This window comes from Stegostoma tigrinum, chromosome 5 (genome assembly GCF_030684315.1).
Source record: "Stegostoma tigrinum isolate sSteTig4 chromosome 5, sSteTig4.hap1, whole genome shotgun sequence".
NCBI lineage: Eukaryota > Metazoa > Chordata > Chondrichthyes > Orectolobiformes > Stegostomatidae > Stegostoma > Stegostoma tigrinum.
In genome coordinates, this window is record NC_081358.1 from 12,623,517 (window position 1) to 12,641,049 (window position 17,533).

Sequence of the window (17,533 nt, forward strand, 5' to 3'; positions counted from 1 at the left end):
CCACCAACTCCCACAGCTACCTAGGATACACCTCCTCCCACCAACCCTCCTGCAAAAATTCCATCCCCTATTCCCAATTCCTCCGCCTCCGCCGCATCTGCTCCCACGATGAGGCATTCCACTCCCGCACATCCCAGATGCCCAAGTTCTTCAAGGACTGCAACTTTTCCCCCGCAGTGGTCGAGAACGCCCTTGACTGTGTCTACCACATTTCCCGCAACACATCCCTCACACCCTGCCCCCGCCACAACCGCCCAAAGAAGATGCCCCTCGTTCTCACACACCACCCCACCTCCAGATACAACGCATCATCCTCCGACACTTCCGTTATCTATAATCCGACCCCACCACCCAAGACATTTTTCCATCCCCACCCTTGTCTGCTTTCCGGAGAGACCACTCTCTCCATGACTCCCTTGTTCGCTCCACACTGCCCTCCAACCCCACCACACCCGGCACCTTCCCCTGCAACCGCAGGAAATGCTACACTTGCCCCCACACCTCCTCCCTCACCCCTATCCCAGGCCCCAAGATGACTTTCCACATTAAGCAGAGGTTCACCTGCACATCTGCCAATGTGGTATACTGCATCCACTGTACCTGGTGTGGCTTCCTCTACATTGGGGAAAACAAGTGGAGGCTTGGGGACCGCTTTGCAGAACACCTCCGCTCAGTTCGCAATAAACAACTGCACCTCCCAGTCGCAAACCATTTCCACTACCCCTCCCATTCTTTGGATGACATGTCCATCATGGGCCTCCTGCAGTGCCACAATGATGCCACCCGAAGGTTGCAGGAACAGCAACTCATATTCCGCTTGGGAACCCTGCAGCCCAATAGTATCAATGTGGACTTCACCAGCTTCAAAATCTCCCCTTCCCCCACCGCATCCCAAAACCAGCCCAGTTCATCCCCTCCCCCCACTGCACCACACAACCAGTCCAGCTCTTCCCCTCCACCCACTGCATCCCAAAACCAGTCCAACCTGTCTCTGCCTCCCTAACCTGTTCTTCCTCTCACCCATCCCTTCCTCCCACCCCAAGCCGCACCTCCATTTCCTACCTACTAACCTCATCCCACCTCCTTGACCTGTCTGTCTTCCGTGGACTGACCTATCCCCTCCCTGCCTCCCCACCTATACTCTCTCCACCTATCTTCTTTTCTCTCCATCTTCGGTCTGCCTCCCCCTCTCTCCCTATTTATTCCAGAACCCTCACCCCATCCCCCTCTCTGATGAAGGGCCTAGGCCCGAAACGTCAGCTTTTGTGCTCCTGGGATGCTGCTGGGCCTGCTGTGTTCATCCAGCCTCACATTTTATTGTACTGATGTTGTAATCTCTGGATTACTTGCAGTACTATGCACTGCTGTGTATAAGGAACAGGAAGATAGGTTAGATGAATGTGAGGAGTTGGAGGAGGGAGGTTTTTAGATTTTTGGATCATTAGAACAAATTCTGGAGTAGGTGGAACTTTTACCAGCTGAACCTGGGACATCCTGTCTGACTAATTTAACTAAGTTTTTTTAATGAAGCAATTAAATATATCAATGAGGGCAATACAGTTGATGTGGCCTACATGAATTTCATTAAGGCCTTTGACAACGTCCCACATGAAAGGCTGGTCTAAAAGGTGAGAACCCATTAGATCCCCAAGACAAGTTGGCAAACTGGATCCAAAATTAGCTTACAAAAAGGAGGCAAAGGGTGATGGTGGAGGCTTGTTTTTGTGACTGAAAACTTGTAACCAGCATTGTACCACAGGGACAGCTGCTGGGAGCCTTGCTATTTATTATGCGATTGTGTTAATTACTTGGATGTGGATGTACAAGATATGATTAGTAAGTTTGCAGATAATATGAACACTGGTGATGTTACAAAAACAGAAGTTGCCGGGAAAGCTCAGCAGGTCTGGCAGCATCAGTGAAGAAAAAAAATCAGAGTTAACATTTGGGTCCAGTGACCATCCTCCACATTGGTGATGTTGTTGTTGGTGAGGAGGATGGTCTCAGGCTAAGGCTGATATTGATTAGCTGATAAATTAGGCAGAGCTAGGCAGTTGGAATTTAATCCTGATAAATGTGAGGCAATATATTTTGGGAGGTCAATAAGGGAAGGATGTACACAATGAATGGTGGCTCCCTGGGAATTCTCAATAACAGGGGGTTCTAGGTGTGTAAGTCCACAGACCACTGAAGGTGACAGCACAGACAGATAGGGTGTTGAGAATGGTATACAAGACTCTTGCCTTCATTGGCTGAGATATAGGATATAGGAGCAAAGAAGTCTTTATAAAGTTATAGTTGCAACTGTATAAAACATTAGTTAGACCACAGATGGAATATTCTATGCAGTTCTGATCACCACACTATTGGAAAGAAGTGACTGCATTGGAGAGGGTGCAGAGGGCATTCTCCAGAACTTTGCCTGCAGTGGAAAGTCTCAGTTATGAGGAGAAACTGGACATGCTCAGTTTTGTTTCCTAGCAGCAGAGGAGGCTGACAGGGATCTGACTGAGGCATACAAATCTATGAGAGGCATAGAAAGGGTAGATTGTGAGAATCTCTTTCTCATGGCAGACAGGTCTAAGACCAGAGGGCATATGTTTAAGATGAAGAGTAAGTGATTTAGAGGGGATCTGCGGAAAAATTTTACCCGGAAGGTGGTAGAAATGTGAAACCTGGAGGCAGGTTCTCCTGCAACATTTAAGGAGCATATGGACAAACACTTAAAATGTCAGGCCATTGGTCGCTTTCATTTTTCAAAATCCAGGTCTAAATCAGCAGGGGGCTCGCATTTCCAACAGTTGACAGACTAGCTTCCTCAACATCATGCTATGAGGGCTGAGAAAATTTCAGACAAGCAAAATCTATACCTTTCACATCTTAACCCAGAAATTCCAGTCCAGAACTGAGATCTGGTCAACCCAACAGTCTCTTGCTAAAGGTATGACAAGAATGTCCAGTGGATTTCAGACTGAAGAAGCCTCTTTGTTTACACTTTTAAAATATGAAAGAAATATATGCTTGTGAAGGATCCTATCAGAAAAATTAGCTTAATTCTTGTCACATCTGCTCGCTTACTTGACATATTTATTACATTCAGTTTTTAAATAGGTGTAAAGTGTCTCGTACATTTACATTTTTAGACTGCTGAAAGCGAAATGGTGAGTATTTTGAACACAGAGGTTTATTTATACTTTACTCATTGGCTAAATAAAGGTGGTGACAGACAAGTAAATTGTTCAATAACATGTGACACATAGAATTGCATAAAGGGAAATTCCTACATACTTCTTTTTTCCCAATATTGTGGCTGTAAGGCCACTGTAATTCCACATACCATTAGGAAGTTCTGATTTTGAAATGTTATGTTTTAAGTGAAGCCCAAACATCAGAATAGCTCTCTGACTTAAACTGTTCGCTCGAACAGGATTACAAGAAATGTAGTTTCAATCTTCCCTTTCATTTTGTAAAGATTGCAGATTATTGAAACTCTGGGTAAGTGCTGACCTGTTTTATAATGCAACTGTCATGGATTAAAAGCCTGGCAGGTCATTGACTGATTTTCAATATCAACTTTTGACGTTTGTTGGATCAAATTTCTTGAGTTTCTTAACATGTTTGAACAATGACTTTCGTCAGTCAATCGTGTAATTATTTGTCCATATTTTATACATGTTTTTCTTGAGATGACTGAATGGTTGCTGCTGTATAATCTGAAATTCAACAAAAATTACTTCAAGACAACACCATAATAATTAGACTGTAAAATTCAAATCCTCTATTAATGTCACCACCTTTATTCTACATACCAAATGGAGTAAGAGTCGGCCACTTACACCATCAGCTTGGGCAATGATTGGATAAGGTCATGGCTAATTTACTTACTTCACATTCCTACCCACCACTGATAACCTTTCACCCTTCTGCTTATCAAGAATCTACTAAATTCCTCTTTAAGGATTCTGCTTCCACTTCTTTCCAGGAAGAGGGTTCCAAAGACTCCCAGCCCTCTGTGAGGAAAATAAATCACTTTACTTTTGTCTAAAATGGCTGACCTCCTATTTTAAGCTGTGACCCCGAATTCCAGATATTCCCACAAGAGGAATCATCTGTTCCACATACAACATGTCAGATGACTCAGGTCGTTACTTATTTTAATCAGATCAACTCTTACATTTCTAAACTCCAGCATATGGAAGCCTGTTCTGTCCAACCTTTCCTCATAAGATAACACACCCATTCTTTGTATTCATCCAGCAGACGTTCTCTGATCTACTTCCAATGCATTTACATCATTAGGTAAGGAGAGCAATACTGTTACACAGTACTTAAGATGTGGACTCACTAATGTCCTATATAACTGAACCATATCTTCCTTACTTATGTTTTAATTTCCTTTACAACAAATGATAACATTCCTTTAGCTTTCCTAACTGTTTGATATACCTGCATCCTGAGCTGTAATCTCTCACTATCTCGATAAAATATGTTTTTGTAATTCTTCTGGCCATATTGCACAATTTCACATTTTTCCATAATTCGCTTCATTTGCCACATCTTTGTGTGATCACAACCTATTAATGTTGCTCTGTAGCTTCCTTACGTCTTCTTCACAACTTGTGTTCCAACCTATTTTTGTGTCAACAGCAAACTTGACAACCACACCTTTGACCCTTTCATGCAAGTCATTGAAACAAATTGCACAAAGGTAATACCCCTGTACTGCTCCTTGCGGTGGTGTATAAAACATTACATCTTGCTGACCAGAAAATGACCCAGTAAGCCCATCTGTTTCCTATGAGCTAACCAATCTTCTGGACATATCATTATGTTCCCTGCTGCGCCATGAAATTTTATTTTTTGCAACTTTTGATGTGGCATCGTATCAAATGCCTTCTGGAAATCCAAGTGCAGTACACATATCAGTTTCCATTTATCCACAGTATATGTTAACTACTAAAGCTTCAATAAATTGACTAAACAAGATTTCCCTTTAGCTCTGCATGAGTACCTTGGACTTTTCAAAGTGTCCTGCTATAAATCTTTAATAATAACTCCCAACATTTTCCAACATGACAGGTATTAAACTGACTGACCTTGTAGAATCCTGCTTTCTGTCTCCCTCCCTTTTTGAATAAAGGAGTTACATTTGATTACAAGGAATCTAATGCATTATTTGGAATTTGGAAAATTAAAAGCAATGTATGAATGGCCAATCCTTTCTTTTGAGACCATAGGATGAAACCTATCATGGTCCTACGGACTTATCAGCATGCAGCTCTCACCAATTTGCTCGATACTGCTTCCCTGGTCACTGCAGTTCTCTCAAATTCTCTCCTAGTTTATGCAAACCACCTGGCATCTGATTGTTTCCATCATTAATTTCCCAGGTTCACTTTCTTTATGGCCAACGCTCATTTTGTTAAGTCTGTTTTTTTAAAAATATCCATTGATATATCTATTTTACTCTACTAGCCAAGAAATATGAAATTAATATATATCAAGGCCTGGTTAACATTTCTCTGGTTCATTTTGAACATACTGTCACAAAATCACAGTGATAGTGTAGAAGGCTATTCAGCCCAGTGTGTCTGTTCTAGCTCGCCAAATGAACAATTTAACTACAATCACTCTATTGCTTCTCCCTGCAACCCTGTATATATTTCCTTTTCAAAATTTCCACTAATTCCCTTTTAGATGCTTCGATTGAACCTGCTTCTACAGCAATCCTCAGGCAGCGTGTCCCAAAGATGAAAAAAATTTTCTTCATGATGCTTTTGCACCTTCTACTAATTATTTTAAAAGATGGTGTGCTCTTGTTTTTGATCCCATCATGAATGGAAATGTTGTCTACCTATTTATTTTGTGCAGACCTCTTCAGATATTTGAAATAACATTTTTTTTTCTACTTGTACCGACAGAACAAAAACTGTATGAAGAAAATTCCATCCAATCTTTTAGCCAGATGTGGGGCCACAAAGAAATAAACATATAAGGTACTTTTAGTTTATAGCTGCTATAAATTGGAACAGATTCAGGCAATTGAAAACAACAATAAACTATTTAAAGTAATAGATATGATAAAATAGTGAGATCACTGTCTTTATGTCATATTGAAAGCCAAATAAAATCTATAGCTTAGACTGATCTAACCAACACATTCTCTGCAAAGCTCACTTGTTCTTCAAATACACAATCTTGCAGATCCCTACCCTTCACAATGCCTTCATTTCCTTTGGCTCCATCTATCCAGAAATCTTCCTGGGTTGAAATTCCCTTTTTTTTGCCAAGCGTTTTCTTTTTGGGAAGGGTTTCCTGCCATGCACAATTTCTTCTGCCATGCGACTTTTCTCATTCAATCATCTACCGCTCGCCTCAATATTCATTCTGGGTTTGGGATCCATTCTTAGTCAATCATGTGGCAACAGAGACCAAATGGTCACCACTACCATGACCTTATGCCGTGCCAAGTTAAACCCCGCTGTGCACCACTTCAAGTGTGGCAAGCCAAGAACTGCCTTTTGTAATCTGTGGCTACACTATTTATGCGAGCGAGTTGCAGAAAGGTAGGCTGATGCCAAGCTTTGGAGAAAGGGACCTTGTGCTGGCAGCTGGGATGGTAGAGAGAAGGCCCACCTTCATCCTGTTAATGGACAGACCACAACCAGCCTGAATTTAGGTAGCAGGCAGCTGGTCTGGTAGAGATTGACTGCAATAATTTAAACGTTATAATGACGGATATGAGTTGACAGAAAATAAATAAAATTTATGGAATTGCTGAATCCTAACCATCATGGAAACCAATGTCAAGGCTATAGACTCCAATAACACTTCTCGTTGTGGCAGAAAGGTGGCCAACATCATCAAAGACACATCCCACCCCAGTAATGCTCTCCTACAACCTCTTCCATCAGGCAGAAGATACAGAAGTTTGAACACATGCGCCAACAAGTTCAAAAGCAGTTTCATCCTGCCATTATTAGACTGATGAATGGACTCTCTAGCTTCAAATAATGCTGATCTTGTTAATGTTGTCTCTAAGGTTTTGGAGTTGATTTGTAGCTCAGGTTGTGGATGTTGTGGTTGGTTGGCTCCCTGATCTGGTTTGTTATTCATTACCATGCTGGGTAACATCCTCAGTGCAGCCTCTGATGAAGTGCTGCTGTGTTTTCCCGCCTGGTTTTTAAACTCTGGAGTCTGTTGAGCTGGATTACCTCACTTCCGGTTTTCCTTCGCAATGGAGTGTATATGGGGTCGAATTCTATGTGTTTGTTGATAGCTTTCTTCATGGAGTACCAAGCTTCTAGGAACTCTTGTGCCTGTCTCTGCTGGCTTGTCTGAGGAGCTTGGTGTTGTCCCAGTCGAACTGGCGGTTTGCCTTATCCTTGTGGATAGAGATGAGTGAGTATTGGCTGTGTCTTTTTGTAGCCAATTGGTGTTCGTGTATCCCTGTTGTTAATTTTCTTCCTGTTTGCCCGATGTAGTGTTTGACATAGTCTCTGCAGGGCATTGGCCCTGTCCATAGTGGGAAGTGGGTCTTTGGTTTGGGTGAGCAGTTGTTGTAGGATTGATGTGAGTTTGTGTGCCACTTTGAAGCCCAGTGGTCGTAGGATTCTAGTGGTTAGTTCCTGATGTAAGGTAGCGTGATGAGTGTGTCAGGGCATGTAGTATCTTCCTGATGTTGTTCATGTGGGCATCTTCTGATCCAGTTTTTTGGATATCCATTATCTTTGAAAACCTGGAAGCGGTATTCTTCTTCTTTTTGGTGTAGTTCTGTGCTGCTGCAGTGTGTTGTTGCCCATCCAAATAGTGTTCGCTCGCAGCTTCGTTTGTGTGTGCTGGGATTGTTACTGTTGAAGTTCAGTGCCTGGTCAGTGTGTGTAGCTTTTCTGTGTACTTTCGCTTGCAGTTCCCCATTTGTCTTGTGTTCTACCATGCCGTCCAGGAATGGGAGCTGTTTGTTCTTCTCCTCCTCTCTGGTGAGTTCTATTCCGGTGAGGGTGTTGTTTATGAGTTTGTGTGTCTCCTCTGGTTTGATCTGTTTAATGATGACAAAGATGTCATCCACATAGCGTATCCATAGTTTTGGTTGGATTAGTGGAAGGGTTGCCCTTTCCAGCCTTTGCATCACTGCCTCGGCTGTAAGTCCGGAGATAGGTGATCCCATGGGTGCCCCATTGTTCTGTTTGTTTGGTTGCTGAATGTAAAGTGTGGCAAGGCATACGACAAGAAGCTTCAGCATGTCGCCTTTGGAGATTCACTGGGGTGTTGTTCTCGTTCCAGTAGTGCTGTCATTGTTTTCCTTGCTAGTGGTATGCCTATTGTTGTGGATAGGGCAATAACATCAAACGACATTGTGATCTCATCATCATCTATCCTTATGTCTTTGATGGAGTTGAGGAACCTTTGGGCTGAGTGGATAGAGTGAGGTGATTTGTTGACTCGATGCCTGAGTCTCCTTTGTAGTTCCTTGGTTAATCTGTGTGATAGAATGCCTGGTAGGGAGACTACGGGTCTAAGGGTTACTTCCGGTTTGTTCACTTTCAGGAGGCTGTAGAATTGGAGGGGTGTTGGTTCCTTCAGGTTTCATTCTTAAGAAGTCTGTTTTGTTGATCTGTCCGGTCTGTTTGGGTCTTTTTAGTGTGTAGATGATTTTGTGGTGTCGGGTCAGTCTGTACCGGCTGGTGTCTTCGTCAACGAACAGTGCCTGTGCCTTTGAGAGGTAATCACATTTATTTAGGATTGCTGTCATGTGCCCTTTGTGTGTAGGTAATATTGTGATGTTCTTGTTGTTCTCCAGTCCTTCTAGGGCTTGCCTTTCCAAAGTGTTGAGGGTGTTGAGTTCGCTCCTTCTGGTCAGTGTCGGGATCACTGTCTGTCTTATTGTTGTGTTTCTTCATTGATGTAGCTGGTCCTCAGCGTGGCTTCCTGTGTGGCTAGGAATTCCGGTTTGTTGATGTCTCTGCAGTCATAGTTAAGTCCTTGGGTGAGAACGGCTTTTTCCATGTCTGTCTGTTTCCTGTCAGAGAAGTTTCTTATCCAGGTGTCTGCTCTGGTATTGTTGTTTTGGTGGGTAAGTGTGGCTAGCTTGTCCTGTCTTTTCTTGGCCATTGTGTCCTGTTGGCTGATGTTGATGTCTTGTTCCATGTCCGTTGTCCAATCCTGCTTGGTAGCTTCCAGGAATATAGTTTTTTGGTGCATAATTTCTCAGTTGCATCTGTGGAGCCGGTTGTGTGCATCATGTTGTTCTTTCCCCACAGTGTAAGCTATATGCCTCACTCTGTCTAAGTTATGTTTTCCTCCCCATGATCTGTAGGTCCTTGCTTACTACGATCTGCCTGCACTGCTTGTAAACAAAGCTTTTCACTGTACTTAGGTACGTGTGACAATGAATCAACTCAAATCAGATCAATTCAAATCAAATCAATAAATTGAGTCCTTACAGGAAGTGTGGTAATATCTAGGCATAAGCTGTTCAATGGATAAGACCTGAGCATTAACATCAAGGCCTTGATATAGACCACTGAAACTGACAGAGCCTCAGGGCCTCATTAACATCATGTTGTGCAGCCTTTAGCTGGAGGACAGCCAAACGGATAGTCTGACAGGTTTATCTTCTGATGTTGACTGTGAAAAGTATACTGTGGCATACTGACTGTCAGACATAACACACAGGCTGCACCATTATTGGATCCAGATTATGTTGAAAACAGAAAACCACCACTTTTTGTTTTGGAGTACTGAGAGTTTGGAGAGACTGGATACTGCAAAAACTTGTGCTTCAGAACTTGCTGCTTGCCTAAGTAAGCCACTCCAGTACAGTTACTACATTGTCACCTACCCGACAATGTAGAAAATTCACAGATATGTCCTATACATAAATGCCGGACAAATCCAAGCCGCTCAATCTACTCTCGATCATCAGTAAAGTAATGGAAGGTACTATCAAGCAACACCTGCTCAGCAATAACCTGCTCAGTTACGTTCAGTTTGGGTCCTGCCATGGCCACTCAGCTCCTGAACTCATTTGAGCCTTGGTTCAAGCATGGACAAAAAAGCTGAATTCCAGAGGTGAGGGGAGAGTGACAGCCCTTGACATCAAGACTGCATTCAACTGCGTGTGGCATCATGAAGCCCTAGAAAAACTGGAATGAATGGGTATTGTGGCAAAGCCTACACTGGTGGGTGTCCTACTTGGCATATGGGAAGATTATTGTGGTTCTGGGAGGTCAGTCATTTCAGCTGCATTGCACCTCTGCAGGGCAGTGTCCTAGATCCAAATATCTTCAATGGGTTCATTAATGACTTCCCCTCCATCATAAAGTTAGAAGTGGTGATGTTCACCACTGATTGCACAATGCTCAACACCATTCAAAACTCCTCAGAACTGAAGCAGCCCGTGTTCAAATGTGGACAACATCAAGGACAACATCACAAGTAGCAAGTAACAAATACCAGACAATGACCATCTCCTATAAGAGACCATCTAACCACTGCCCCGTGACATTCAATGTGTTGCCGTCACTGAATCTCCCAATATCAATATTCTGGAAGTTACCATTGACCAGAAATTCAACTGGATTTGCCACACAAACACAGTGGCTTCAAGAGCAGGCCAGGGACTAGGAATACTGCAGCAAGTAACTCAATCCTGTTTCCTCAGAGCCTATCCACCATCTACAAGGTACAAGCTCAGAGTGTGATGGAATACACCCCATTTGCCTGGATGGATGCAGCTCCAACAACATTCAAAAAGCTTGACATCATCCAATATAAAGCAACCCACTTGATTGGAACAACATGCAGAAACATATTGTTCACCACCGACGCTCTGTAGCAGCAGTGCGTATAATCTACAAAGTGCACTGAAGAAATTTGCCCAAGCTTCTTAGACAGCACCTTCCAAACCCACAGCCAGAACAATTGAGAAGGACAAGGCCAGATATACATGGGAACATCAACACTTGCAAGTTCCCGTCCAAGACAATCACCATCATGACTTGGAAATATATCTCTTTTCCTTCATTGTTGCTGGGTCAAAATTGTGGAACTCCTTCTCTAAGGGCATTGTGGGTCAACCAAAGCAGATTAATTGCATCGCTCAAGAAGGCAGCTCACCCCAGCCTTCTGTAGCATATTTGAGATAGGCAATAAATACTGGCCAGCTGCTGGTGTGAGTATGGGTTCTTATGGTATGAGTTCCCTTGTGTGATTGCCTAGCGTAGACTGAAGTGATAAGCCACATGTAGGTGTGATAGCTCTGTCAACAAGAAGCTGCGCTCTTGCTCATTGTGTTAACTTGAATATAACAGACGTAGACCAGTATAAAAGCCTCAGGGATGCTGCCAGTGGACATTCCCCAAGATTCTGCTTTGTGCATATTTTCACACCATAGAGATATACAGCACAGAGCAGACCCTTCAGTCCATTTAGTCCATGCTGACCAGATATCCTAAATAAATCTAGTCCCATTTGCCAGCATTTGGCCCACATCCCTCTAAACCCTTTCTATTCATATACCCATTCAGTTGCCTTTTAAATGTTGTAATTATACCAGCCTCCACCACTTCTTCTGGCAGCTCACTCCACACATGCACCACCCTCTGTGAGAAAATGTTGCTCCTTAGGTCCCTTTTAAATCATTCCCCTCTCACCTTAAGTCTATGCCCTATAGTTTTGGACTCCCCACCCCAGCGAAACGATCTTGTCTATTTACTATATCCACATCCCTCATAATTTTATAAACCTCTATAAGGTTGCCTCTCAGCCTCCGGTGCACCAGGCAAAATAGCCCCAGTCCATTCAGCCTCTCCGTGTAGCTCAAGCCCTCCAACACTGGTAACTTTCTTATAAATCTTTTCTCAATGCTTTCAAGTCTCGTGCATCTTTCCAAGAGCAGGGAGACCATAAATGCATGCAGTATTCCAAAAGTGGCCAAGGTGCAGTACAGTCGCAACATGACCTCCCAACCCCTATACTCAATGCACTGACCAATAAAGGCAAGCGTACCCAACATCTTCCTCACTATCCCATCTACCTGCAGCTCCACTTTCAAGGAACAACAGCACATTAACAGAATTGAGCACTTTGCAGTTCTGGTGCACCTTCGCAGAACTACATGCACGGAGAGAATGGTTTTCTACATCACCGGAAATGTAAATGCCCAAACAAAACCATATGCCTGTTCCATGTTTCTCCACTTAAAGAGATGCCAATGAAGCCCTCTTTTCCAGGATGCACAACCTCAGTGATCTACTTGTTTCAGAGACAGATGGTGAGCTGTGACATGTTCCAATTGCTGCAACTACAGGCTGGAAAGATTCTCAGGCATAAAAATAAGGAATGGTGGCAAACTCAATACCAATGGGCAGCACTGTCTTTGGGCCCTGCTCTGCAAACTCAGGTCGGCTTAGGAGAGGTTCTGAGTTTGGTGACCTGTCCTTGGTGAAGATTAGAAGCTGCTGTAGAAACTGCTCCTTGCTGAGGTGGAGCTAAGAGAAATGCCTAATGAATATTGCTTTTGATTTGGAAGTTCTCCTCCTCTATGTACATGTGTTTCTTCTCCCTACTACTACATTCCATTTTCATCTATTGTTATAGCCCAAACTTATTACTGAGCCAAATTTCATGGCCCGAGTGCTGAAAGCTAACAACCAATGTCATACAGAGATACCAAGCTGTAGAGCTGGATGATCTCTGAGGAAGGGTCTAGCCTGAAATGTCAGCTTTCCTGCTCCTCTGATGCTGCTTGGCCTGCTGTGTTCATCCAGCTCCACACCTTGTCATCTCAGATTCTCCAGCATCTGCAGTTCCTACTATCTCTGAAACTAATGTCATATTATTTTATGCTATTGTTTCATTGGTTCTGTTTGTTTTATTTGGTTATTTGGTTCCCCCATGGTTTTGTTCTGGCCTTCTAATAGTTTGGTCCTATTTTCCATCACCATTATATTTAGTACAACTACTTCCCACCCACTTCCTTTGTTATTCTTTCTGATCATGCTATAATCTGCAATATTTAGTTGCTGGATCTATTCTGTATGTAACCACATGCCAGTTACTCCCACCACATTTTGTTCCTTGCCACTAATCCTCGCCACCAGTTCCTCTATTTTATTTGAACACTACACGCTATGTTGTTCAGGCAGGTTAATTTTTCTTTAGTTATTGTTCCTTTTGCTTTGTCTTAAACTTCTGTATATTCTTGCACTTCCGCTTTTTATAATTGGATTTGTTTCCTGAGCATCTAATTGTAGCATTTTTCTTTACATTGATCTGACAGTATGATCACACTCTAGTTGTGCACGAATGGATTGGAAGGCCCTGTGGTCGATGGAAACGCTAGGCTCATCAACTGGGTGATTTGATCTGGATGATTAGTGAGACCTAAAATTTTGAGGGAAGCTACAATTGGTCCAAACTGCAGAACATATTCTGCTGTCGCAGCCTGTAAAGTAATAGAAGATTTTTTTTCCCTGTGTTGGCTTCAGCCACTTGCTTGGTGGAACAATGAACAGCAGATTGACTGATGTCCCTGACATTCCCTATGCTAGCTAGCATGAGGTCTGGGGCAAATTGACAAGATTGACAAGGGGTTAGGAGGCTAGATTTTAACCTCAAGTATGGGTCGGCTGGGGGTGGATGGAAAGGAAAAGTCCTGATCTTTCTCAAACATAAATGTGCCTCTGATTAGGCCTATTCCAGTTTTAACATACGCCAAGGAGACAGTCACCAATCTACTCACAAGAGGCCCAGTCATAGAAGTGTAGAACTGCACAGCAAAGAAACAGACCCTTCGGTCCATCTCGTCCATGCTGACCAGATATCCTAAATATATCTAGTTCCATTTGCCAGCATTTGACCTATATCCCTCTAAGCCCCTCCCAATCAATTCCTCATCTAGATGCCTTTTAAATGTTGTAATTATGCCAGCCTATACCACTTCCTCTGGCAGCTCATTACGTACATGCACAACCCTCTGTGTGAAAATTTTGCCCATTTTAAATCTTTCTCCTCTCACCTTAATCCTATGCCCTCTCATTTCAGACTCACCCACCCTGCGGAAAAAAAAAACTTTATTTATTCACTCTATTCATGCCCCTCATGATTTTATAAACCTCTATGAAGTCAGCCCGCAGCTCCCAGTACTCCAGGGAAGAAAGGCCCCGGCCTATATAGCATCTCCTAATAACTGAAGCCCTTCATTTTGGCAACATCCTTCTTAATCTTTTCTGCATTCTCTCAAGTTCAGCAACATCCTTCCTATAGACGGGCAACCAGAATTGTATGCAGTATTCTAAAAATGGTCTCACCAATGCTCTGCAGAGCTGCAACATGACATCTCAACTCCTAAACTCAATATACTGACCTAAAGAAGGCAAGCATGTTAAATGTCTTCTTCAACACCCTGCCAACTTTTCTGCTTATCCACTTTCAAGGAGCCATGAACCTGCACTCCAAACTCTCTTTGTTCAGCAATCCTCCCCAGGACCCTGACATTAAGTGTATACGTTCTGCCCTGGTCTGCCTTACCAAGATGCAATGCCTCATATTTATCTAAGTTTAACTCTGCCTGCCTCTCCTTGGCCCAGTGGCCCATCTGATCGTGTCCCACTTTTCTCTGAGATAATCTTCTTCAAGGTGAATGGGGTGCCAATCAAGGGAACTTGTGGATGGTTCAAATTGCTCCCATTGGTACTGTTTGTTTGTGAAGGGAGTAAATATTGAAGGTGGTGGGTGTGAAGCCACTTAAGTAGGGCACTTTCTTGTGGATGGTGCTGAGCTTATGGTGCATTACTGGAGCTGCACTTATCCCACAAGTGGGATGTATTCCATCACGTTCCTGAGGTATGCCTTGTAAATAGTAGAAAGGCACCTGCTGCCACGAGGTCAGTTACTTGTTGCAGAACTGCAAACCTCTGACTTGCTCAAGTAACACCAGTTTTTAAATGGGCTGGTCAATGGTAAATCCATGACGTTGAAAGTGTGGAATTCAGCAATGGTAAGATTGTCTCTTGTTGAACAAAGTCATTGCCTGTGACTTACATGGTGCAAATGTTACTTCTATGTCTTCCAACTTTTGTAGTTTTTTTCATTGATAGCAGCCTAGAATCCTTTTAAATGTGTTGTAAATCGTTTCCTTTTAATTGACAACAAGTTGAGGAGGTACGATAGAAATATCTATTAGGCTGAGATACATCTGTCTTTAGAGCTCATTTCTAACTTTTTTTATCGACACCCTTCCATTCCACCTTTACCCCATCAAATCCTGGGCTGCCTCCAATGCTGCCACCCGCAAGCTGGATGAGTGACACCTCATATTCTGCCTCGGGAGTCTACAGCCCAATGGCCTAAACATGGATTTCACCAGTTTTAAAATCCCTCCACACCTGGCCTCATTCCATGACCAAACCTCCCTCTCATCCTCACCTCCTTAACCTGACACAACCTGTCCATCTTCTCCCCTACTTATCTGCCCCTGCCACCTCACTGACTAATCTCCACCCCTCCCGACCTGCACTCATCTATCACCATCCCACCTGCCTTCAACAGCCCCACCCCTCCTCTCTCTATTTATTTCCTAGCTCCCTGCCCCCTCCACATTTCTGAAGAAGGGTCCCAACCCGAAATGTCAACTTTCCTGCTCCCCTGATGCCGCCTGGTCCTGTTGTGTTCCTCCAGGTCCACACTGCGTTATCTCTGACTCCAGCATCTGCAGTTGTTACTGTCTCCCAATTTCTGGTAGGTGCCTGGCTTGCAAATTCGAGGACCTCTCAATGGTCAAAATGGCTTTATCTCCATACTACTACTGGCTAAGATATTGTGCCAACATAAGAAATATGATTTAATTCTTTCTTGCCGCTTTAAAATAAATTGAAATCCGTATACTACTCATGAAGCATAAACCTCGACCGTAAGTGCCATTCCAACAAAAAGGATCTAAATTAAATAGAAGGGAGCAACGGACTTGAGTATATTTAAGGTTGAGATAGATTCTTGATCCGTAGAGGAAATCAAAGGTTACAAGCAAAGGCTGGATAGTGGTCATGACGAATGCATGATAAGGCATGCTCCTATTGAATGGCCTACTCCCGTTCCTATTTCCTATGGTCTAACCGTTTTTGTTACATTTTAAAATTTAAGAATATAACTCACTCAGTTTGTAATATTTAATATTATAACTGTATGTAATATTTAAGTCCAGGTTTCAGACCTCATGTCCTTCATCCCAAATTTCTGACATTAGTTTACTAACACTACGTTTGACTAGAATATTCCAAACACTGCTTATCATGTTAAATAAATAGTGATATCTATAAACAAAAATGTGTGTAAATGTAACAATAACTGATTACCTTTGATGTTTTCTTCTGTTCTATATGTTGGCATGGATTCAAGATGTAGAACTATATAAAGGGAGAAGTTATTAGAAAAGATAAGTATTTTCAGAGAAGTTACTTTTGGCTGTTCACTCAATTCACCAAAATGATTCCGATTTCTCTCTGCACCTTCACGGTAAGTGCTGTGCGGATTATTTCTGTTTATCTTTATTTCTTTCAACAGGACCATATGATAAAATGAATATGTATTCTTGTCACTTGTAGTACAGTTTATTAATAATGTTTAACGTGAAGTTGTTAATTTCAAGTCTGTAGTTCAAAAAGGTTTGTAGTTAAGTTTGTGTCATAAATTGAAAAGCAAGACGAAAGCTCTAACCAAGAAACTAAATCTGTTATCATATGTTTACTATGCAAACAAAGTAAATTTAAAACTAAAAAAAATTGTTAAAAATGCCTTTACTCAAATGCTAGTCAAAATTGTACCAATCTATTAGATAATAGATTAAAGTCAAAAACATTAAGGAGTTAAAGGCATTTAGGATGCAGCTGAATGCTAGTTTGGATATGTCTGATTATTGGATGGCCGAGGTTAAATAGATTAGATGTTCTTCCTTCAGCCTTGACTTTGTCCAGTTCTATTCTGTCTTTGACATTGCTATGTCTGATCAGAAACTGTGAAATTTATCTACGTTTCGATTGACCTTCATGCACTGTCTCATTCACAGAATGAAAGTTTCAAAACAGTTCCGGATGTGAGTTTGCTCGCTGAGCTGGAAGGTTAGTTTTCAGACGTTTCATCACCATTCTAGGTAACATCATCAGTGAGCCTCTGACAAAGCACTGGTGTTATGTCCCGCTTTCTGTTTATCTGTTTAGGTTTCCTTGGGTTGGTGATGTCATTTCCTGTTCTTTCTCTCAGGGGATGGTAGATTGGCTCCAAGTCAATGTGTTTGTTGATGGAATTCCGGTTGGAACGCCATGCTTCAAGGAATTCTCATGCATGCCTCTGTTTGGCTTGTCCTAGGATGGATGTGTTGTCCCAATCAAAGTGGTGTCCTTCCTTATCTGTATGTAAGGATACGAGTGATAGTGGGTCATGTCGTTTTGTGGCTAGTTGATGTTCATGTATCCTGGTGGCTAGCTTTCTGCCAGTTTGTCCAATGTAGTGTTTGTCACAGTTCTTGCAAGGTATT

At 42.5% G+C, this 17,533-nt stretch overlaps 2 protein-coding genes across 2 annotated transcripts in view; one reads left to right on the forward strand and one right to left on the reverse strand.

The window, feature by feature from the left end:
• Positions 1-17,533, reverse strand: part of colec10 (collectin sub-family member 10 (C-type lectin)) — a 75,089-nt gene that overhangs the window by 47,556 nt on the left and 10,000 nt on the right. The window contains exon 2 of the mRNA XM_048529324.2: positions 16,356-16,406. The gene's annotated coding sequence lies outside the window, so the exon portion shown is untranslated. The remainder of the gene's footprint in view (positions 1-16,355; positions 16,407-17,533) is intronic.
• The window catches only part of LOC125451771 (tumor necrosis factor receptor superfamily member 11B-like), a 57,307-nt gene that overhangs the window by 5,080 nt on the left and 34,694 nt on the right, over positions 1-17,533 (forward strand). Inside the window, exons 2-3 of the mRNA XM_048529322.2 lie at positions 5,922-5,996; positions 16,399-16,515. Of these exons, the coding sequence (XP_048385279.2) occupies positions 16,486-16,515 (30 nt within the window). The 5' untranslated portion in view covers positions 5,922-5,996; positions 16,399-16,485. The remainder of the gene's footprint in view (positions 1-5,921; positions 5,997-16,398; positions 16,516-17,533) is intronic.